Source organism: Sciurus vulgaris, assembly GCF_902686455.1.
Source record: "Sciurus vulgaris genome assembly, chromosome: 13".
Taxonomy (NCBI): domain Eukaryota; kingdom Metazoa; phylum Chordata; class Mammalia; order Rodentia; family Sciuridae; genus Sciurus; species Sciurus vulgaris.
In genome coordinates this window covers 77,058,727-77,084,442 of record NC_136474.1, presented here as the reverse complement: position 1 = coordinate 77,084,442, position 25,716 = coordinate 77,058,727, and the positions used below count along the sequence as shown (strand labels likewise).

The 25,716-nt window shown below is 35.9% G+C and overlaps 1 protein-coding gene across 2 annotated transcripts in view; it reads right to left on the bottom strand.

The window, feature by feature from the left end:
- Nucleotides 1-25,716, bottom strand: part of DCC (DCC netrin 1 receptor) — a 1,229,995-nt gene that overhangs the window by 513,294 nt on the left and 690,985 nt on the right. For both annotated transcript variants that reach the window (XM_079109018.1, XM_079109019.1), the window contains exons 6-7: nt 17,665-17,819; nt 14,652-14,772 (exon numbers count right to left, since the gene is read on the bottom strand). In XM_079109018.1, coding sequence (XP_078965144.1) covers nt 14,652-14,772; nt 17,665-17,819 — 276 coding nt within the window. The remainder of the gene's footprint in view (nt 1-14,651; nt 14,773-17,664; nt 17,820-25,716) is intronic.

Below are 25,716 nucleotides of genomic sequence, written 5' to 3'. Positions count from 1 at the left end.
CTGAAATAAAATTCCCATCACTGCTGCATGGGGACCACGGCGATCTCCTCTGACAAGGACAGATTTTAGATTAAGCACTCTTAGGTTGTAAATTACATTCTTGAGAGCTGGACTCCCCTGTCCATGGTGCCTTAGAGAATTGTAGGACGGTGAAAGAAGTATAGATTTCAAGAAGGTAAAACCCTGTCTCGTAAACCATTCCCAACCCTCACACTCAAATTTTCCATGTTTCCAGAGAAAGAATAGTAATGTGAAGGCACTCTTGAATTTAAATCAGATCAAGGACATATATACAAATCATAGTAGCCATTCCTAGAAGGGCTGGCTGACGCTGTCATTGCCATCCCATCACCAACTACAATTACATCCAATTTGGCCACCAGAGATAGGGAAGGAGCAGCTTGGTGAAAAGGGACACCTCTGGATTTATTTTTAAACTTGCAAGGAATTTTATTTCACAAATTAGCTGCATAAAACTAAGCTAAACAATTAACGTTTAAATAAGGTGCATATGCCTGAATTGAAGAGAAAATAAGAACTGGAGGTTTCACAGAGAAAGGGATCTCCCTTGTTTTCTTTTAAATCCTATAATTTAGATAAAGCATTAGTGTTGCTACCCTCCAGTTTGCTTTTCCTAGGAGATAGCTGGAGGTTCTAGATCACTATTTTATTTTGTTTCTGATTCATGCATTCGAAAAATATTGGGATGGTAAATGCTCATTTTGAGAAAATCCATCCATCCTATCAAAATAAATCCACAGAGAGACAGGTGATTCAAGCCATGGTAAGCAGATGTTTATTTCCTAAAGCAAGCATGCTCTGCAAACTACATTTGTGAACTCATTACATAAATCCATATTAAACTATTTAGTCTATATTTAACAGTATAACAAGGATAGTCAGGGTAAATTAAATGGATTTTATTTCTAGGTGGCGGAAAGCCAAAGTAAGTCCTTCTACTTCTAATTTATTTCTCAGTTCTAACCTGTGCCAGCTACAGATAGATGGAGAGATAAAGAAAAGAGAGAATAAAGAGATGTGAACATTCTTATCTTCTGATATTTAAGGGCTAATCAAATCAATATGTTCCAGTCTTGGCGGTGACAGCACTCAGGGTGAGTTTATGCTAATGTGTAATCTTTAAACTTGTTATTCCAAGATGGCAGAACAGTGAGTCCCTTCCTCAAAGCTGAGTAAAATATGTCCAGCAAGGAGGAATCATCTCATCAGTAGTAGCATGATTCACTTATATCCCATCAAGGAAGTAAGGATGCATAATAAGGCCCTGTCACTCTCTCCCTGAAGCTTTTCATTACCATCAGCAATGCCAATAACTTACAGCAGTCCCAGTCAGCATCAAAAGTTCCTTTTCAATTCAAATGCAAACTGCCAACCTCTTCCATATTATTCTTTGAATTCATCTTTCTCTTCAGGAGCACAGTTGCTACTCAGTTTAGACCATAACTATTCCCCTCGTGGACACTGCAAAACATTCTGCATTCATCTTTACTTCTGCTCCAAACTAATATATACAGCAACAGATGATTTTCACTCAGGATATTTTGTCAATTTTCAGTGAAAACTTTTTAATTATAGGTTTTTAGATTTTAGTTTGCTTCATCGTTTTCTGTATTGTACTTTATACCTGGGGTTCTCCATTAACCAGCAAAACCAAGTATTTGTGTTTAAATCCTCCTCACCAGTCATTGAAAGCCAGCCCTTGTTAGGCTTGGCTAAGCCCAGACATGCACAGATAATGGAGACGGGCCCTCAATCAACTTCCAGTCCAAGCTCTTCAGTTGAGATGAACTTAAATCATTTTTCCTAGACATCCTCCTATTTTACCTAATGCCTTTACCATCTATTCAGTTCATGTAGAATCTAGACATCACCCCAGGCTCCTAATCCACCTATGGATATATATTAGTAGCCATCTCCAGATTTTGAGGACCTTCTGATCTTTCTGCTTGCTCTTTTTGTATGGTTGTGATAGACGGCCTTTTTCTCTCACCTGGACTAATACTGATATCACTTTCCCAACAGTTTTCCATTTCCAGTACTCCTTCTTGCCACTGCAACCTATCAGTCATCCACACTTCTAGAATTACCTTTTAAAAACACAAACACACCCATCTTTTACAAGTAAGTCATCAACATCCCACACAACCTAAACACGAGTTCAATTTTCTTTGGGTATTCCAAAGGACACTTTTGAGTCAGTCCCTCTTATATATCTCTCCAACCTGACTGGACCACACGTAATTCTCTGAATATAGTTTTGCTTCTTCCCTATGTTCCTATGTCTTATGTGTAGCATTTTTCCTGACAGGCATTCTTTGCCTGTCTTTATAGTTTGGAAAAACCAAGAGTCCTACTTCAAAGTCTGTGTCAGCTCAGAGGTGACATCCTCTGCACAGGATTCCTCCGACTCCCACAGAAAGGGCTGCTTAAACCTGCTGTTGTACCACCACTACATCTTATCTTTGCATACTCCTGAAACTCACACCCCTTTGTCCTTTTAAAACTTCCTTATACTAGGTGAGAGCAGAAACAAAGTTCTTGAGGACAATGCTTCTCTTCTCATGCAAAGAAAAACTATTCACTTCATTGTTCCTGATATAGAAAAGCAAAAAGGTATTAACCACTGCTCTCAGTTGAATTTCCCCAAGGATCTTCTTTTCCTACCTAGACAAGCGTGTTCAAGACCTAAACTCTCTGATCAGAATTGGACTCAAAGGCTCAAATTAAATAATGAGAAGGAAGGCTCAAGTATAACAAGAAAGCAGTTGGTTTGTGTGTTAGAAATTGGACATGGAATTCACGAGATATGAAGGCTTATGTTTGAGTCACAAATTCTGTTATCCACGCCTCTTTCCATTTAAGGCATCAAGAAAATGAGGCAGGAGAAAAAAATGTAAAATAAACTACATAGTGTTTTTATTCCCTTGTTCTTCCAAACGTGTGTCATAGTGTTAGTAGAAAATTAGTTAAAGAACCCTTCTTCTCTGTTAGAAAAGTGTATTCTGCTTTGGTACATTTCTATCTATATATACTCATTGGACATCTTTCAGAACCAAAAAACAAAAAAAGAATCCATCTCATTAGTTAGTAGATCATTATTAAAGAGAAACTGGCTTCAACAATATCAATAAATATGAGGAACTGACTTTTCTATTTGACTTTTCTTGATTTTTAATGGTATACATTTTTAGAAAGGTCATTTTAAATTTCAAGTAAATTTGCTTATGTTCTATGATATAGGAAACTCAGCCATCTAAATGAAAAAAAAAATTTTGTCAATGTTCAGGGAAACTGGAGTCACCTATGGTTTCCTGGTGGATATTTCTTGACACAAAATAACAAAGACAGCTATGCACAGTACATACCAGACATTTAGGCTTATTTGCTTATTAAATAGTATTACAGTCATTTTTATGAAACTACATTATAGGTTGAAGTCCTCTGAGCAGATACTTTATTTGAAAGGAAACTTTCTCTTTGTCTCTGGTTTTTAAACTTATTTTGTAACTTGGAACTTTCACTTAACACTTAGAACAAAATAAAACAAATGAGAGCTTTTTAACACAATAGAAGCCTTGTTATTATGTGTGGACAAGTGACACTATCATCCTTCTAAAATAGGGTTAGGACCAAAAAAAAAAAATTGTATAGTAAGCACTGACTGTGTTTGACTTTAGGATTATTACCTCAAATAATTAAATTTTCTTTGAATAGCATTTGAATTGCATCCCAGTTTTAAAAGTCTTTAGACATTTTCTGGGTATCTCATAACCATTGAATAATTAATAGACATTGCAAGTCACTATGCTTTAATTATATTTTATAATTAAGATTCATTTTATCATATTTATTCTCTGTTAAACTATGGATTCCTGCATGGCAGGGAGAATGTGCTATTCACTTGGAGGACTCTTAAGACAGACATCACACAACTTGCTTCCTTGTAGAGATGGGCTCTGGTATGTTTGGGAATTTGAACAGACATTATTTGGTTAGTAGAATTTATATTATGTTCCAACTGAAAAAATTTTCATCTTCTTTAGAAATTTTGAAAATTGTTCAAACTTTTGTTCTTTATTTGTTATTCCCAAACTAGTGTGACTCTATTTCAGTCTCAAGCTGCACCCATTCACCTGAGCAGCTCCCTGTGTGGACAGAACATGGGCTGACAGTCAAAAAACCACATGACTGAGAAAGTAGGTTGGAAGATCAGACTCTGACAGCTCTGTGACCTTGGACACATTACTTAACTCCTCTGTATAATGGTTTCCTCACCCACAAAGTAAGGAAAAAATAATTGTATCTCCTTGACTGGATTCTTGGGAGAAGTCAATTAATACATGATTATAAAACCATGATGCAGCCAGCACTTGGCAAGGACAAATAGGACTCAACACTTATTTTTCAAATCTGCTTCCACCACTTTGTAGTCATTTGGTATTAAGGTGACATCTGACCTCTTTAAATTTCAATCTTCTAATCTCTGAAATAAGAACAGTTAACTATTTTAGGCAGAATTAACTGGGAAATGAAAGAACTGATAGATAACGTTTTTCACGTCTGGTACCAGACATAAGGTTCTTGAAAATACTATTTTCTTCTGTGTTTTCTTTTACTTCTGTATTCACATAAATCTTACCCTAGGTAGAGCTGATTATAACTATGTAACTCTATGTTCTTTTCAATAAATTAAAATTGCATGTTTTAAAGTTTCTCCTTAGATGGAAAATATTCAAACATAAAAAGCCTTCTTTCCTGTGTTACTCAGCTTTTTATCACTCTGACTAAATACCAGAAGAAAACAGCTTAAAGGAAAAAAAAAAACAAACAAAACAAAACAACAAAAAAAACTAATTTTCAGAAGTTTCAGTCCAGGGTCATCTGGCTCTATTGATTTGGGCCTGAGATGAGGGCAGTACAGCATCTCAGAAGGGTGTGGTTAGAGGAAGTGTGCTCAACTCCTTAACTAATGGCCAGAAAGAAGAGAGAGAGAGGAGAGAGAGAGAAAGAGAGAGAGAGAGGAGAGAGAGAGAGAGAGAGAGAGAGAGAGAGAGAGAGAGAGAGAGAGAGAAACCTGGAATAAGATATAGTCCCCAAGGGCATATCCCCAGTGATCTACCTTCTCCATTTGTGCCTCACCTGCCTACACTTGCCACCACCTCCCAGTTGTCCATTCCAATCATTAATTCACCAAAGGATCAATCCACTCATGAACTTATAGGCCTTATGATCCACTTATTTCCTAAAAGCCCCACCTCTGATTTTTGCTGTATTGGGGACCAAGGCTTCAATACATGAGACTGTGAAGAACATTTCAGATCCTAACCATAACATCCCCTAAGACATTTTAAGTTTCCAAAGGAGCAGACAACATTCTGAGTAAGTTTATCCAGTGGTCAAAGTCAAAGGCAAAATCACATTCACAGTTCTAAAAACCCCTGATATGCTTCAATTCATATTGTTTCTTATTTTATTTGTAGCTACACATGTTGATTTCAAAAACTGAAATGACACAGTAGTTTTTCATTAAAATATATAGAGATAAATTTATGTTTAAATTTGTCTTACACAGTGAGATCTATTATTATATGAAATTATATTTTATCTATTTCATTCTACTATCTATATATATATATATATAGAGAGAGAGAGAGAGAATACATATTTATACCACTGCATATTTGTAATTCTATATTCCACATATTTTTTTGTAGCCTATCACATATTGGGGAAATGGCAAAGGTTAGTGTCACCCAGAAAGTTGTAAACAATTGCAGTGCCTAGCCTAGTCTAATTTAATTCACCAATCTGGTCCTCACAGGAACCAGACCAAACATGGAGGACAAGGGTGTACAACCACAGGATTAATGTTCCAGAAGCCATATCTTTAGAGCAGATTAACATGACCTCCAATAAAACCTGCTTAACCAGAGTGAGGTGTTTTTTTTTTTCATCCTCCTAAAAGGATAATCAAAATATTCTCATTCGCTGGGAATGGAAAATCACCATTCAATTACATTCGTGCTCTAGGCTATGCTAACTCCTCCATGTTACCTCACAGTACAGTCCAAAGGGACCTTGGCAATTCAGGTATTTTACAACCTTTTCTACTTGCCCATTATGTTGATAATATCATTTTAATCAGAGTAGTTGAACAAGAAAAGGCAAGTCTATGAGAGGCTTTGGTAAAACACATATGCTCAGAGAGGGAGAGATAAACTTAGGAAGACATGATGTTTCACCATTCCAGCAAAGATTTTAGAGGCACTAAAGTGGTTTGGGACAGGGTGAGATAGGCTCTATAAATGAGGAGAAATTTTATATCTCATACTTCCACAAACTAAAATGCCTGTAAGGCATTTGGGTTTTTCAGGAAGCATATTCTTCTCATCCATTCACTGGAAAATGTAAAAGGCTACTACTTTGTGAAGGGTGTCCGCAGTAAAAATAGGTGATGTAGCAGGTCCATTCTATGGTACAGGTGGTTCCACATGTGTCACAGAACCTAATACACAACAGACTCTATACCATTAGTGGTAGGAATAAAAAAAAAATTGAGTAGAGATCATGGCAAATCCTAAAAGGGAAATCACAACATAAATCCTTAGGGTTCTTCAGCAAAGTCATGTTATCTGCACAGAGAAGTATACACCATTTCTGGAAGCATTGTGGACTCTGTGAGAGAAAAAAATTTCCAGCCATGGATAATCAACTGGCCAAGTATACAGAATTGCTCATCATGAACTGGATTACCTGAGACACATCAAGTCATAAGATATAGTGGCACCATTATCAATTCACAATAAAATAAATTGTTATGCTTGGCACCAAGAACAGGCAGGACCAGAGGACACCTTTGTACAAAGTATCTTTCCCTCGACTCACTTATGAGCAGGTGATTAGAGAGGAAAAAGAACAAGCTCAGTCAGCTTGGCATATGGGCACACTGAATCATGTAACCACTACACTACATCCTTACTTAGGGACAACCTTGAAATGAAGTGTAAAGAGGATGTTTCCCAACAGTCAGAATGTTGGGAACTCAGGTCAACTACCACCTATGAAAAAGGACATGGTCCAAGGCAAGACCAATTGCAGTTACCCTTTTCTACAGCATGTAAGACTGACCTGCATCTTAGAATAGTCTTTTTTTTTTTTTTTTTTTCTAGAATTACTCACATAAAGCAAACATATTTGTGTGGCACAAGGAAAGAAATGTATTTGATAATCTGGTCTCCTCTTTAGGGTGTGGCACTCTTTCCTCCTGCTGGAGAATGTGTGGGTGCCCAATGGTTCCCCATTAAATCATCTCTAGTAATTGCCTTGAGCTATATGGAACCAGGCCATTTAAATCACACCTATCTCTTGGAACAGAGTAGTCAGAGCTGCCTGTGGGTTCAGGTGAGTTCTTTGTTATGATTTCATTGTAATTTATTTTTCCAAACCCTGTTCGTAGTTCTACTTCGTTGTTGTTCTACCAATGCTGATATTATCACATTGGCAGTGAAAAAATAACACCCACAGTATTTTACTTATTATAATTTATGTGTCTTATTACCTTTTACATTGGTAATTTGAAATTACTTAATAGCATTTCAGAAAGAATGTGTGTATATGTGTGTGCGGGTGTGGGTATGGGGGTATGTGTGTGTGTGTATAAGTGTTTTGTGATACATGTAGTTTCCATCAAAAGGGGATTGATTTATAGTTAAAAGATCAAAATACAATAAAATATTCAAGTTTAATTTAAAAATTAACATTTTTTCTACTTTCCCAATATAGAGAGCTAAAAGAAAAGATAGGATTATGTCACTCTTTGCTGTGTTTACCACTGAAGTATGATGTGATCAATATTTATGAATCTATCAAGTTTTCCATATTGTATGGATTTATAGTTATCACTGGTCTCAGTGCATTTCATAATACTCCTGAATTCATTTCTAATTTCAAAGTCTGCCATACAGCCATATTCTCTTGATTAGCACTGAGCCTGCTTCCTGCTTGAAGCACATACTGAATGACAGACAAGGTGAATGACAAGCCTTTATTTGCTAAGAAACCTCTGCCTACAGAGAACAGGATGAGCAAGTCATTAAACAGTAGCGGCAAACCTTGCTACAAATCTTTCTGGAGATAGTTACTTTAAGACAGGACGTTTTCCTTAACCTTGTTCACTGGGCTAAAAATCTAAAATTTAAATGGTCATTGTCATTGAAATATTTGTTCATTAGTTATTTTCTTCATGGGTAGAAAAATGTGCTAGAAGAAAGCTATCATTTAATCCATCCCAATATATACCTCCTATTTTTCTTGAAACTAAATAAAAACCAACAAAGGGCTTTATAATAACTTACATTTGTGTAGCAATTTACAGCCTACAAATCCCTTTTAAATACATATTTTGCACTAAATCTTGGAGACAATTATCTTGCATTTTATAGTTGAGGAAATAGAGACTTGGAAATGTTAGGCAAACTGTCAAAGATGTTGTATTTTCCAATATATTTTTAAATCTGTATAAGTAAACTAGGTAAGGATGTAGAGCTTAACTATTGACATATCTCCTGTTATAGGTGAATGATACATGGTCAAATATCAAATGACTGATTTATGCTAAACCTAGATATAAATGCAACTCTCAGGGAAAGTTGCTACTTTGATGGGGATACATTTCTTTAAGGCATTTAAGACTTTGAGGTAGGAAAAAAAAAGAGCATAAATTACTTTCCTCTTATCTTTATTTTTACTTTAGCAAGCAAAAAAAATTTAATTGTTTGAATAAATTTATGGCCATATATGCTGACGTTAATAACTATTTTGGAAAAATTATCTGTATATCTTTTTGGCTACAATTAATTGCCTATGTTTGTAAAAGAAAATACTCTTAGAAAGCTTATGAGCTATAGTATCACAATGGAAGTTTGTTTCAAGAATACTAAGTTGTAAATTTATTCATTTAAACTCAAAGGTGGAACTCTAAAAACAAACAGGTTTTAATGAGCATCTTAGTTTTTGTGAGTCAACTGTCTAATGACTTCTTTTCCAGTTCAGGTCCACTAACAAATTAGTCTAGTACATGGAATTGGCTTCTAAATTATTTATAGAACTCCAGAAACAATTTTACCCTTCACAAATAAGCATTTACATCACAATAACCCTTCTTAAATTAAGAGACAAAAATTCAACTTAATTGGCCACCAGTGACCATCAGATTAAGAATACATTCCTGTAACTTTAGCTTCATTTTCTCATACACAGTTACTTAGGTGTCATTACAATAACAGATTCTAACAGATTTTGAAGTGTTATGACTAATGTGTAAGTTTTCAACGTTTCAGGTAACTCCAGGAAAGTTAACTATGCAAAAGTAAACATTTAATAAGGAATAGTAACGTTAGTTCTAGTTAATATACAATTATATGTGTATGCATTGAGATAATCTTCTTGCCATTTGGATTTCTACTCATATCAATATAGAAAAACTCACAGAAGAAAATCCAACAGACTTTGATTTTATGTTTTAGTGTTCATGATCAGACTTTAATATTTTTGCTAATTCCAAGCTATATGATATACTGTCTAATAAAATGTTTAAAATTCAAAATCATTTGTAATCTGTAACCTTTTCCAGGGGAGGACAGGTAATTGATAACAGCTCTCATTTTTCTAAATGTCTAACCAATATATTTCCTCTACTTCAGAATGACTCTACTTTGGTTGCCAGTGGTAGAGGAAAACAAATAAATATCACATTAGGAAATATTCAATATTAACATAAGACACATATTCCATATTTAGCTCTTATGTGGAAGGCATGATTTGGTAGCTTGCCCAAGAAAACTACATTATAGGGAATATAACAACATTTATTCTGTGATTGTATGGATTTTCCTTCCCTGTAGCCTTTACGCATATGGTAGAATATGAGGAAGATCTCATTTCATCCCATGATAATTTTGATTCAGTCTTCAGCCATTCATGTTATTAAATTAAACATATTTCAGGTACATAGTTTCCTATCACAGGTGTAATCCCAGGTCCATGGCCCTCCACTCCTCTACTCTATAGTCAGTTACTCTCAATAGTTTCCATTGTAGACACTAGAAAGAAGTTGAATGCCATCCAGCAGCTAGAATCAGAATAAGGAACTCAGAGATAACTTGTCTTCTATCTTTCTTATTTGCTCCTGTTCCTTACTCTCCTCCTCCACACCCAGATAATTGCTAACTTCTCCACCCAGCCAGCAGATATTCTTAATTATTATCTACCTACACTTCAGTTAAGTAGATGGCAACCAGGGGATAATTAATTCATCAGCATTGGCTATGCCAATAAAATCTGAACGTACTTTTCACCTCCTTGCAACTTTGGCTATTGAAACATCTTATTCTGTGATGCTTAACACATTTTTTTTTTTTTTTTTTTTGACCTGGCTATTCCCCAAATAGTGGACTTGGAGCTCTGGATAATCTCTTTCATTGATTCTTACCAGTATTGTATGCCAATATTCTAACCAATATGTCATTCTGCCCTCTCATAAAACTAATTAAAATAAATAACCAAAAATATAACTCTGGACCTTAACTTTTACAAAAGATGAACCTATTATAAATTATATAAATCAGTTAAACTCTTTTAACTTGCCTTTACACCCACATACACAATATGTCTATGTTTTTTTGATGTATACATAAAGTCTTAGGTATGCAGGAGGTCATCCTCTGTATAAGAATGTGTGTTTGAGTGTCTGTGTATACATGTATGTGTGTATATGTATATTGTGTGCATGAGTGTGTATGTGTTAAATATATATATGTATATATGTGTGTGTGTGAGGTGTATGTATACAGTATGTATCTACACACAGATGGACAGCAGGCTAGAACTGTGATATGTTGTTCTATGATAGATGAGCACTATTACTGAAGCAAACTCTTAGAGCATAATGATTTTTTTAAGTGTCATTGATCCTGATCTTTACCTAGATGAAATCGTGCACCCATTTCAAGTATTTTTCCCATGCTTATTATCTAGAAAGAAAGACAGGTCATTAACACAGTTTAATTTAGTAAATTCTGCTTAGTTTATTTTGTAAGTCACTAATGGCTCAAGAGGGAATAGCTAACTACATATAAAAGACTATGCTGCAATTTCATTAGACTCACATAACTATTCACTGGTGGCGGACACTGGTTTGAACAGGTTACTGTCTGCAGTTCACTGAGAGTGAATTGCTATGGTTGCCATGAGTAACTCACAGCTACAAGCCTGTGGACAGGCCTAGGCTGAACAGCTGGGCCAGGCAGACCCAAAATGTGCCTCCAAATACATGGTGGCCATTTATTGTCAATACTTAAACAGAGAGGGCTGTATTCCCCCACGACGGTCAGCCTCCTTGCTTAATTTATATTTATAGCTGGCCTCTCCACCATCTGTGTGCACAGCCTACACTGCATCTCTGGGGAGTTGGAGTGGCATTATATGAAGACCTGATTAAATAGCCAGGAAAAAGCAATCCATCATTTATAAAGGGGGAAATGTAAGACAGTTACACTGGTGTCCTGTCACACTTTCAGAATTTTGCTTCCATTTCTTTCCCTTTCTTCCTAATCCAATGCCAAATACAATAAAGACTGACCAAGAGTGTGGCTGACAACACACTACTGCCTAAATGGAAGAAGAATGGATCATCAAGACTCTCCTACACTGGCCCGAGTGGGAAGGCAAATGACATCTCTACTGAAGAGAACCTTCTTCCCTTATGATAACACAGAACGAAGCAATTCAGGGCCCAGGAAGATTGCGAGATCTGCAATAAAGGGCTACCTGCTACAGTGGAGCTTCCTGGAATAAGTGAAATGGAATCTCTACAACTGGTTTATTGGGTGAGCTGAGCTACTGGAGTATTTAAAAGAGAATATCTTTATTTTTCTCCTGCTTGTCTTCTTCCAAACACATCCTGTCAGCTCTGTCTTCCCACTATTTGCAATGTTCTTCAATTATCTGCTCCTAGGGGTCAGATACCTTGAAGTATTTAAAATATCTTGAAGCATTTTTTAAAAAATCACATCTTCAGGTATTTAAAAACAAAACAAAATAAACAAAGGAAAAGAAATCACACAGCAGGAATATCTACATAGTTACACACTCATACATACACAAGAACACACGTACGCTCCGGTGGAATGTAAATCAAAATTTTAAACTAATATTCAATGTAAAGCTTCTCCTCATCTCACAAAGCTGACCTGAGACCACAAGTAGGCAAAGGGGCTGCTGGACTGTCTGGCTGTGCTCCTATGCACTTAGTCTATTTCCTCCCTCTGCCTAGGGTTTCTCCAGGGTCAGAGAGGAAATATGGCTTTCGTGAAGAGGCAAGATGTTCTCTCAGCATGTGTCCTCAGAAGCCCACCATCCTGGAAGGCATCTGCATGCTTCCTTTTTGTGGGGCAGTTTTTGGATTCCTCAGAGACCCCTGACCATAGAAATCCCTTCTTTGGGCCCTTCCTGAAGTTGGGAAGGAGCTGTCCAACTTCTTGTCTCAGGTCTCAGCTCAGCTCCATATCCAGTTTTGTCCCTCTAGTGTCCTTTGGTTGGGGGAGTAGTTCTGTAGGCAGGATCTCTGGGGCAGAGTCTTACCAAGAGACATTCACTTCTGATTTCTTCAGGTGGAACTTATACCCTGGTTCTTTGTTACGGTGGCAACGTTGCTTCCTCCCACTGCTGACCTCTCCTTTCCCCTTGCACATTAAAAGCAGCTACAGATAGATTTTAGCCACAGTCTGTTGTCCATGTCCCAGGTTTCAATCATTCCCCACACATGTGCACACCCCCAGCCACACACACTTCAAAGGGATTTTTTTGGTATCTCTGCAGGAAAAACATCCATGAAAGCCAGGCATGGTGGTGCACGCCTGTAATCCCAGAAGCTTGAGAGGCTGAGGCAGGGGATTGCAAGTTCAAAGCCAGCCTCAGCAAAAGTGAGGTGCTAAGTAGCTCAGTGAGACCCTGTCTCTAAATAAGATACAAAATAGGGCTGGGGATGTGGCTCAGTAGTTGAGTAATACTGAGTTTAATCCCCAGTACCAAAACAAACAAACAAACAAACAAAAAAAACTTCCACGAGAACTTCTAACTCTATGAATTCCAGAACTTCAAGGACTCCTCCATTCCTGTGGGTAGCTGCAGGGGATAATGCCTGATCCTCAAGTGATACTTCTGCCTACAAGTAATACTTCTATTTGCTTTAGAAATATGAGGTAGTAGCTCACACTTTTCCTGCACTTTACATCCTTAGTTCAACAGCCAAGGTTGACCACAGTTCTCTTGTAGGACTTGTAGAGCAGCCAGTGTTAGCTTCAGCGTGACCGTATTGGTTGTGGCCAGTGATATGGCATAGCTCTCAAAGCATGACTGGGACTGGACACCTTCATTTAGAGGTTTATTTTCTCCCACTTATCCATTACTTGCTCTTCAGAAGAAAATGCATTTAGTCACAAAAAGGGAGCTCACACTAACGGAAAGAAAAGGAGTGATCCATCACGAAATCAGATGCTCTAACCAGAGCTCACCGTCTTCTCACACTCCTAGAGGGTCCTTCACTCACCTGTGACTATTGTTCTGTAGCTGCTTATTATTAATGCTTTCACTCAAGAAGAAAAGAGAACATTCCATGTTTGTGAGCTTCATTATGAGCCTTCAGATAACTGACCAAGGATACACGAGATATGAGGGACATTTTAAAATGATAAAAATCAAAGACCATGTCACAGATCTTTCAGTTACTTTCTGTGAAGCGTACTTCAGAAAAAGACGAAGAGTGAGACTTGTCAGAAAGAAGAAAATTGACCTAGCCCAGTTGAAATATACCTAACAAACATGATATGAAAACTTTTCACAGAAAGTATTAATATTTAATAGTAGTTGGATCTATGTAAACAACTGCTCAGATCCTGCTTCAAGAAAACATTTTTTAACTTCTTTGGTGTTAAATATTTCAGAGCAATCTGTTCATATGTTTATTCTTTCTTTTGTTCTTTGTACCCTCCCCCAATCCCAGGAGGACCATGCTACTACAGGAATATTATATGACATGTCCAGTATAGATTCACGCTGGTTTTCAATACATCACCAGACTACAAAACAAAACAGAATAAAGAACTTATCAATTGTAGCAAAAAGGAAAAGTGACCTTCCTTTTAAGTGGTTATTTCTATTTCTCTACCAATTTCACAAATTCAGGTCTATATGAATATATGGTTTGCTCCTTATGTATAAATACAAATATACATGTATATTATACATCACTAAATATTCATATAACAAATGTAATACATGTTATATTTCATATTTTTATGGAACACTGGGAAGGAAGGCAGGCTATGAAAGATAGAGAAGATAATAATTTAGTGGTTATCTTGGAAATAGAGGTCTTATTGTTCATGATGACTTTATTTCATTGCAGACAGACAGATAAAACTCTAATGAAATTTTCTTGAGGGAATATATGCATGTACAGTTTGGTTAACTAAATAATTCCATATTGACTTTGAGAAATAAGGAAAGCAGCATGAATTTTACAAGTGGACCGTGCAGAATTGTGACCCCAGACAAAGTCCCCACCATCTTACCAGGCTTGGGGACGATGAGCTGCGCACTGGTTTGAGCATTGCCAGCCTCGTTTTCAGCCACACATTGATAAAAGCCTTCATCCGACTTCACCACACCAAGGATCCGTAAGTTGCTTCCTCCCTAGGGAGGAAAAAAGAAAAAAGAAAAAAAAAAAAAAAAGAAGCAGATGAGATCTTTTAAAAAGTAAAAACAAAATCCTTAAGGTGAAAAGATAAATATAAGCCAAAATCTAAAATTTAATAAACATCAAAAAAAAAAAAAAAAATAGAGGAGGCCATGGGGTTCTCAGCCCCGCTGATTTGTGCCATGTCACCTGGAAAATGTCATGCATTCCCAATATTCTTCTGAATTCTTGGGGATCGATTCAGCCTAATTCTACAATGAAAATATGCTCACAAACATATACCTCATCCTCCTAATCTAAATTATCAGTTAAAAGAAAGAGCTTTATTTAGTTAGGGAAGGAACAAAGATTAGTACCAAAATAAATCTCCTTACTTTACTTACTACTGAAGCAAGTTAGGTTTAGAAACTACTCGGGAAAAAATAAGACAAAATGCAACAAAAACACTAATCTTTGCAAATTCTGAAGGACAAAAAATCTACATTAGATATTTTCTGCAACTGTTTACCCAGAAAAATATCGGAAAACCCTATAAAAAAACTAATTGTTTTGACATCAGACTTTTTAGGGGTTTGGAGAGGGAGAGGTACAGTGGCTATTTTATTCCCAAGTCTTATTGTTCTACAGCCAAAATATTTCACCTATAGGAATCTATGATAAAATGCAGCAATGTTAACTACTTTTTTTTATATAAATTGAGCCACCATCTTATTCAAGGATGGATGATACAATGATCTAGAGATAGCATTTAATTATACAAACTGAGTTTATCTTCAATATTAGTGCAAGAATTAGTTGAGTAAGTAAGACGTGTTAAATCACTTCCCCTGAAGTCATTAAGAGACAAATATTACCTCATGGGGAATTCTTAATTGTTTTTAGTGTCTTGTAGTCAATTCTCAGCTGATGTAAAATTCTTAGATAAAGCTGGCTAACTTCTAATTAACAATCCTCATATAAGTTACTCTGTGGGCTCAATGTTACATGTGTGACACACAATGGCTCTCAGATTTTGGAATTATTGAGGAAATATTTTTAAGCACAATTTAATGTGAATAAGGCGCATGCTGTACATTTTCTTTCACCTTAAGAAAAGGAACATTTAAATAGGTTGGCTGTAATGAGTCATGCTGGGAGGAAGATTATTCTAACTGTAGAAAAAATAAATGTTGCATTTTATCAAGTGTCCTTAAGAGCCTCAACAATTTCCTTTATATGCAAGTAGCACATATTTTAGGCATGCACAACTCTTTTCAAGTTTCCCAATGGCAGGTCATTTCTAATTCAGTGGGAGTGGAAACAGCATTGTTCTTAAAGCAAGTAATGGATTTGGTGTGGCATTCAAAAGTTAAAATTTCCCCTCTCCATTCCCAATTAAACAAATGCAACTAAAAGTGAAAAATGGTAAGTGACGATAAAAGTGATAAAGGTATGGTTTATGAATGTATTCCTGAAGAATCTGTACAGTATGCCAAAATGCAAACGATGAAGAGATGAACATTTCTGAAAGATGCTTGAGTGTAGAAGAGGCATTTGCCAACAAGAGCCAGTGAAATGCCATAGTGAGAGCCGTTTTTGGTTTGGGAGACGTGGCTTTTGTGACAGGTCTTCTTGGACAGAGTCATGTTTCTATTTCAAGCATAAGTTAAACTGACCTAAAACCCTCTTCTTCGGCTGTAAAGTTCCTTGATATTTGGAAGGCTCTCTTTATATTTCTCATGCCTGAAGGCTAAAGCTCTGATGTGAACCTATACCTACAGAGGAGTTTGCATAAGGCAGTTTCAAGTGAACAAAGAATTCTGCTGGTAATAGCAAAAACAGCATTGGGAGGCAAGGAACACTCATGTACCATGACAACTCACTGAATATGGTGCCAGTATCCCTCTTATCTCCCACAAGGAAAGAAATAGGGATCCATAAGAACTATTGCTTTTAGTGTCCATTCAATTCAATGCTAAAAGTTACCAAAAAAAAAAAAAAAAACAAACAAACAAACAAACAAACAAACAAACAAAATGTGAACTCTGGGACTCCTGGCCTCTCTATTACTGCTACAAACACTACCACTGTCTCCATCATTACTGCTCGTGTAGAATCGGTTGGTACTATCTGGAAAAATAACAAATAAATGAAGTCTACATTACCAAGTAAAACTACCAAAATCATAAGTAGCATGTCTTATTGAAAATGTACTGTAATTGGTAAAAGTTAAAAATAAGAGAATCCTGGCTTAATATAGACTAGAACTAGGTACTAAATCTATGTATACAGTTGAAATCAAAGGGCCTCTGTGTCTTCTGTTTGTTTGATTTAAAGTCTTTTCTATAAAATAAGGGGATTGGACTGTTTGGTTGTTGTATTTGGCTCAACAAATCTAAGTTTAGAAATCATTTGCTTTCTTAGAATAATTTCTTTAACACATCATAAAAATTCCCAGCAGGATTTAAAAAAAAAATTTTATTTGTTCTAATTAGTTACACATGACAGTAGAATGCAGCTATGCAATTTGATAAATCATACATAAATGAAGTATAATTTCTCATTTTTCTGATTGCACATGTTGTAGGATCACATTGGTCATGTAGTCATACATGTACATGAGGTAATAATGTGTTTTTCACTCTACTATCCTTCCTACCCACATACCCCTTCTTCTCCCTTCACTCCCCTCTACCTAATCTAAAGTACCTCTATTCTTCCCTAGCAACTGCCCCTTATTGTGAAGTAGCATCTGCATATCAGAGAAAGCATTTGGCCTTTGGTTTTGGGGAGTTTGGCTTAGTCAACAGGATTTTTTTTTTCTCCAGGAAAGAATAGCAAGTGAAAAAAAAAAGCAAACAGTGAATGGGGTTGTTAAACTAATATTAAAAAAAAAAAAAGATAATTACCACTATCTGAAAATAATCACTAGGTATGACCACATCTCCATTCTTCATCCAATTCACAGTGGGCACAGGCTTTCCAGAGACTGCACATTCAAACTCAATATCCATGCTTTCATAGGCATAGAGGTTGGAAGGGTGATTTAAAAACCATGGCGGAACTGCAAAGATAGGAAAAGAAATGTGAGTGAGTGGAGATGTGAACTTGCAAGCCCAGCTCTTCACAGAGTTGAAAACACGGCTCTGGATAGGAAATACTTGTGATGCAATTCATTCCCCAAATCCTTAGCTGATCATACAATAACTACTGTAGAAGATATCTTCACCTTTGTGCCCCACATACAATTAAACAGTTACAGTTAATGGTATTTTAATACAAGGAAAGGAGAACAAAAAGAACTTGGGTGAAAAACAGAACACACATGATAAGTATTCTGAATACCCAAGTATTTGTATCCAATTGACCTACACACTGAAAAGCATTTAAACTTATGTACTGATAAAATAAAGAAAGGAGGGAGATGACCCAGGGAATGAGTAAGTGAGGTTTCCCTGTCCTGGAGTTTCACTAGGATTTAGTTGATACGATGGACTTATTCTCTATTGAAACCAGCTATACTGATAGGGCACAAGAAATGACTATCATCCTTGCTGTACAAACATTCCTAATGTCCTCCTGACCCTCCCTTATAGTATTTTACTACCCTGTATTATTTTCTCAGCATGGTATGTGATGCTAATTTATTAATTAATACTAGTTCATCTATGATGGAAATTTGCAATTGAAAAAATATATATATAAATACAAAACATCTTTGCTAATGAGATTCTCTGGCTCAGTTCCTCAAAACCATGCCTGGAAGAGAAATTTATTTTAAAAAGTCATGTTTATCCTCTTCCATGGGGAAAGTGAAAGTGAAGTCGAATTCGAATATTCCAATTGCCTGAGAAGTCAGATTAAATTCACAGTGAAGTAGCAGCCATGATCTTGGTTCACACAGGAAACAGATGTGTATTTGTAGTAGGCATTTTTGAAGTTGATCTGTGTTTTTGTCATTGTTGTTACTATGCTCAATGAGTAACGCAAAGAACAAAAAATTGTCCCATTGCAACCACCAACAGCAAAACCTTCCCATGGTGTCCAAGTTCAATCAATGATGGCCGCTGACTTTTAGGAAAATGGGAGAGTCAGTGAATGCTCCCAGGATTTCAGTTTTCACACTCTTTCTCTCCTTGTCTACTGTCCTCATTGGTAACTAAATAATTGAACTTGTAGTACAAAACTATTTTTATATTCTTTCTTAGAGGTAAGTTGATTTACATGAGCATTAATATTCATGGACTAAAGATGTCACCATAAATGTTTCTGGAAGCCTTTCTAAACATTATATACAGGTCTACAATTATGTAGTTATTATTGATTGTATTATCAGTAAAATGAGAATTTTTGATTTCTTGGCCAAATTTACCAACAATGAACCAAAAGATATCAGAAATATTTATGGACTGTCTCTGAGGAGAGATATTAGTAGAATCTTTTCAATTTTTTTTCTCAGTTTTGCTGAAGATTTTAGTAAATTTTGTATTTACTAGCCAATAGACAATATGTCCTAAGAGAAGACAATACACAATTCATTAGTATAAATGCTTTTTATTTATTGTTCTTACCACAATGCTCTGAGGCAGGATCTATTACCCCTATTTTATAAATGAAGAGGTTGTGTTTAAATGTCTTTCCTGAAAGTACACAACTTATAAATTGTGGAGCCAGACAGTCTGACTCCCCTGCCCACATTCTGAACTACTTGGCTATGATTGTCTCTTTTGCCAGTTAAAAATTCAGGTGGAAGAATAATGTTTCTGAAGTCTCAGAGATGATGGAGATAAGCAATTAGAGACAATTTTAAATAGAGCACAATGTTGTCAATCCTTTCTCTCCCTTAATTCCTTCCTTCCTGGGGTCATGGAAACTCCCTGAGTCTGCCAATCTTGTACTTGCAGTTTCATCAAAAGTTTTGAATTCATTAGGTGTACATCAGAGTTTTTCCAAATTGTGTCATACCCATTAGATCTGGAGAGTAATTTACTAGGTTGAGACCAAAATTTAAATATACACACTTAAGTATGTATTTGGATACACACACTCACACCCACACACTTGAGCATAAGAGACATACAGATGTCATGAAATAGATGGAAATAGGTACAAGAATAGGAAATTCTAGTAGCATTGAAGAAAAGAGAATACCAAATTTATACCAAAGAAACTAAAGGGAATAGAAGGTTTAAGAGCCTCAGTAATGGAGCCAGATTAGGCTGTTTTTAAATCTCAGACCCTTTACTCAACACAAGTACCTCCCATATTGTCCCCACCTATTACCTCGAGATGAGACTCGAGGACAAGGACAGTTAATATTTGCAAATACCATATAATTCTATGTTAATAACAACAGAAAAGCATATCAGAATGCATCACCCATACCAAACCTAATTTTTCTATTGTATTTAAACATATATAAACATATAAATATGTGAGCATATCTTTTGTGTGTATATGTATATAACCTTTTACTGCTTTTTAAAATAATGTTATTTGCTCACTTTCCAGTCAGAATTACCTCTTTGCACTCTATTTGCACTCTATTTTTTTTTTCCCTCTGGGGATTGAACTCAGAGCACTTTGCCACTGAGTCACATCCCCAGCCCTATTTTGTATTTTATTTAGAGACAGGGTCTCACTGAGTTACTTAGCACCTCACTTATGCTGAGGCTGGCTTTGAACTCGAGATCCTCCTGCCTCAGCCTCCCAAGCTGCTGGGATCACAGGTATGTGCCACCATGCCCAGCACCTCTTTGCATTCTTAATGTCAAAAATCGTGTATGTGTCAGTCAACTTTGTGTCACTGTGACCAAATGACCTGAGAAGAGCAACTTGGAGGAGGAAAAGTTTATTTTGGCTCATGGTTTCAGAGGTTCAGTCCATAGCTCTGAGACAAGGTGAGGCATAATATCCTGTTGGAAAGTTGCTCAGTTGGTGATAGCCAGGAAGCAGAAGAACCTGAGTCAAGGGTCAAGAAATAAAACAATCCCTGCCCAGGGACCTACTTCCTCCATCCACACCCTACCTGCCTATAGTTACCACCCATTTATCCATTCATATTATTAATCCATTAAGTGGATTAACCCACTGATTAAGTTGCTTCTATTATAGACTATTAACTTCACCTGTAAAGATTCCTGTAATGCCTTACCTGTGAGCTTTTGGGGAACACAGCGTATCTAAATCATGACAATGTGCATCACATAATAGGATTTCTTAAAGACAAATTATGGAGTTTAAGTGGTTGTTATGATTAAAGGTTCTTGTGGATGTGCACCGTTTTCCAAATTTGAGTGGGTAGGAATCATCTTTCGACTTATTAACTCTCAATGGAATAAATAATGTACAGCTGATCACAGTGAATTCTCAAATCATTTTGTTTTATTAATTAATAAAATATAGTGACTTCTGATTAACAATGGGAATAATTTGATTTAAGCATGTAATTTTAGTTATAAGACTAAGTACCATGGACATTTCAACAACTAGTCTCTGCTTAAAAAAACACAGGTGAGTTTCTATCTATGTTCTGTAACTTTTTCATATTGTTTAGGCTGTTAGCATCATGATGAATACCTTGTCTTTTCTGGCTGTCTTAATATCTTTATTTCTATATCAGGTTTTCCAACTTTCACACTACATTATGTAGCATGTGAGGATTAAAAAAAATAGCTGCTCTCATTTATAAAGGGAAGTTAAAGCATCAAAAAACAGTATCGTGCATCCTAAATAGTTGCATGTCCCACTTTTCTGAAATACACTATCTTAGGCAATGTTATCTGTCATCAGCACACTACATGGTAAGGACAAGAGCTAATGATTCCTCCTCATATCTCAGTGTTAATACAGTGTTTTACCCTCAGCATATATTCAGCACAGATTTACTGTTGACACTAATAATTCCACAAAAATGTACATTTTCACCCTTTGCTATGAAAATATTTATCTAAGATGAAGTTTGAACAATGTCATGGAAACCATATATCTACAAAATCATATTACTTTCTTTCTTTTTTTTTTTTTTTGTGGTGCTGGGTGTCAAACCCAGGGCCTTGTGCTTACAAGGCAAGCACTCTACCGACTGAGCTATCTCACCAGCCCCTCATATTACTTTCTTATCATGAAAAATAAAATTCCAATAAATGCTTGCAAAATAAAAATTAAATAGCAAAAATTGATGTAGCCACTTGGAGAAAAGTCCGAGTGTTTGTTATTTTAATCCTAAAATTAAATTTTTTCAGAAATATTCTTAAAGCTTAAAATTCTCCTGTGAGCAAAAGGAATTAAAATACTTGACTTGGGAGAGTTTGTAAAGGTCTAAAAATATAAGCCTGAGTTGGATTAAGAGTCAGGTAAAAGCTTTTCAGCTTCACTTTTAAATAATGCATGACCAAATCACCGCCTACTTCCCTAGACTTAGCATCCACAAACCCCTTACATATACTGTGCTCAAATAAACAAAAGTTCATGGCCCTTGTCTGATTCCAAGTCTTTAAATATTGTTTTCTCCTCTTGATATTTTCCATCTTATTCTAGACTGGAGAAAGTTCTTCAAGAAGGATATCTTGACTGGTTTTTTTTTTTTTTTTAATATTTTCCTCTTTTCGGGGGAAGACTTTGGTATTTATTTTCACTGATTTATGTAATTTGATGTGGTTTTCTCTGGATTGTATATTTTTGTGCATCTGCATCACCTTAGCACTTAATATCTTGGGGGAAGGAACTCTACCACATTAACATGCACTTAATTCATTGCTTAATATATTTTGGATGATTACACTATTCTGCAAGGAAGTGAACAAATAAAGCTCATCTGATTTTTCTCTTTTAATTTGATCGCTTTGCCTTTTCTTTGACAAACAGCTAGGATCTATTCATCCACTTAAGGACTGCTTCTTAGAATCTAGTATCTGGGTTTAATCTTGTTATTCCTTTCACAGTCCTAGAGTGCTAGGTTCTCAACAAAAATTGATTAGGGCAACTCTAGTTAAAGGGACATGGGAAATGGCATTTTCTTGTTATGACAAAACTTTCCTTATATCCCTTTTTCTGTATTGCCAGAAAGTTTTCATTCCACAGAATAAAGACCAAACTTATTACTTCATATTCAATAATTTATAGGATATATTAAAAACTTATCAACCAGATTTTATTTCTCATACCTCTTCAATAGAAGTCATCTATTCCATTCAAACTAATCCTACTTGGTACAAGTAAAACATTCAACGGTTAAAATGGACATTTAGGATGATGTCATAGAATTGTTTTATTTTACAGATAGACTGATAAGTGAACTGGACTTATGTACGGTTATGGACTATAATATGTCATCAACATGTTGTTGATCATGGGTTCCTCCCTTGATTACATTCTCAGTTGATATAAATTCTATTTATTCTCTAAGAGGCAACTCAGGATCCCCTTTTGCGTGAATTTTGTGTTTCAAGAAGCAGACAGTATTTTTTTTTTCTTGTTTTTCACTGCTCTATCTCTTACTGACAGTTTGCATTTTTTTGGGGGGGGGGTCTCATTGAGTTGCTTAGTGCCTCACTTTTGCTGATTTGCTGAGGCTGGCTTTGAATTAGCAATCCTCCTACCTCAGCCTCCTGAGTCACTGGGATTACAGGCATATGCCACTCCATAGGGGTATCTTATTTATGATATCTTTTATTTACATAATTATTTACTAGCATGATTAAGGTTCTTGTAGATAAGGTCTGAGTTATGTTTTTATTTTTCTTAATCCCTTTGTACATTACACAATGACACCTTTCTCCCACACTTCTATGGAAGGAACAATTTTTCACTTCTTTAACTCTTGTTGGCAGCAAATTTCTTCATGAAAAATAAAGTGTCAAGAATTCTTGAGTTTATCAAATTGTTCCATTTACATATTCTGCATCCATTTAGAGAACCACTTAATACTATAATATTATAACTATAATGTTATAACAATTGCAGGTGAGATATTGATTAAATTTATATTTTCCTTCTTTAGATAGTTAAAATTCATGACCAGAAATACATTATCCATATTTGTCTCAGACCCCGGCTTTCCAGGACCTATATAAGTACTTGCAGTACATACAAAGTCTGAAGAAAGAAGGAATAATGACCAAAAATGACTACTCTAAAAAGCAACAGAAATATGAAAAAATGCAATTCTGTCTTGACAGGGTTTATCATACTTTGAAATGATAACAGATGAGATATTCCTCTGGATGCAGTTGTTAGAGTTGAATAAGGAAACTTAAATTCAGGTGAAAGTTTGTCTGAGTGCATTTGATTTTCTTTTAAAGTTTCTATGCTGTGACTAATCATTGAATTTTATAGAATAAGATATCTTCTAGGATCTGAGTTCCTGAGTCCTAACCAACAACTTAAATGGCATCATTGGTTTTGATGAACACAACAGACTCCTCACAGGTATTTTATATTGAGTCATTATAATTATACATAATAGTGGGATTCATTATGTCATATTCCTACATGTATATAACATAATTTGATCAATCTTATTCCTCAGTAATACCCCATATTGCTCTCTATCTTTTAGACTTCACTTCTAACTTTAACCACTTTTATTTATTTATTCTTTCACATTTATTTAGGTATATAATAAATGTAGATCAACTGTAAAGTGCAAAATATTTTCTGTATTACTGAGGTTGCTAGAAGATTCTATGGATTCTCAAGAGTCACCCCAGCTCTTGGAAACGAGAAAGAATGCATTTTTAAAACCAGGCAGAGTGAGTTAAATTAACAACAGGTAACACAAATGAGTCTGGAGAGGAATCAACAAGAATCATGAAAAAAGGCAGATTTTATTGGAAGAAAAACAAAAATTCATGTGGTCTTTCAGTCCCTACTATTCTATCACCAGAAGTGAAAGGCAGCTACTTTTCCCAGAGCCACATGCCTCTTGCTAGCTCTCCAGGACCCAAGCCCTTCATTTGTTCTTTTGCTGTTGAAATATTGGTTACAAGCCCAAGATTCTTCTCTGGGATGAAGATATCTGAAGAGATTAACCCCACCACAAGTCTAGAACACATCTGCTGCCACATCTGAACAGTGGGCTTTTTCAAGTACAGCATGACAACTTTGTCCACAGACATTTCACCTTAAGGAGCCATTGTTTCAAATCTCATCACACTCTGATGACTACAGGGAAGCTGTCCAGTAGTGAATATAGGTTTAGTGTTGCACACCATGGGAGGGAAATTATTCTTTATAAACTCAGGCTCCCATGTTAAATGCACCTCAACAAGATCCTAATTCCAGGTCATAATGTTTCCAAGGAACAGTTCCATGAAGTAATGTAAGATGGCTCTCTTACCCCATTTCAGTCTGTAACAAGTTTTGTTGCCACACTAACTTTTGTTCAGCTAACTTGATCTTTAAATGCATAGTTCTCTCCTTGCTGGTTTTTGCAAGGTACTGTGTGATACACTGTCGGACCACTTTGGCTCTTCTAAGACTATCTGAAATCTCCTTAACATTTCTCTCATTTGCTATTTTCTATCTGCACATCTGTCCTCTGCCATAGGACTGATTGTTGAGATTTACTTATACTCTATTCGAGTGACTCTTACACACATTTGGTTGTATTCTCCTACAGAATTTAGGTTGTATTAAACTGGATTCTACCTTTTAATGTTTAGATGGAGTGTACACTGGAAATAAAAGCACACTTCAGTTTTGTTCTGATAAATGTTGCTTGAAGCTTCCATAGTCCTTGAAAGATTGTTTGATAGCTATGCATTTTATTCTTTATATTTGTTATTCAAAGAGATGTTTGATCTTTTCTGACAAGAGAAGAGGGAAGAGAGAGAAAGTAGAGAAAAAGAAAGGTGGTGGATGCTCTTAATATAACTGCTGGAGTGTTCACTACCTTTTATTCTTGATGTGTATCTAAGTCTAAGTGGGATATTCAACTCTACATGTTTTCACAAAAGGAA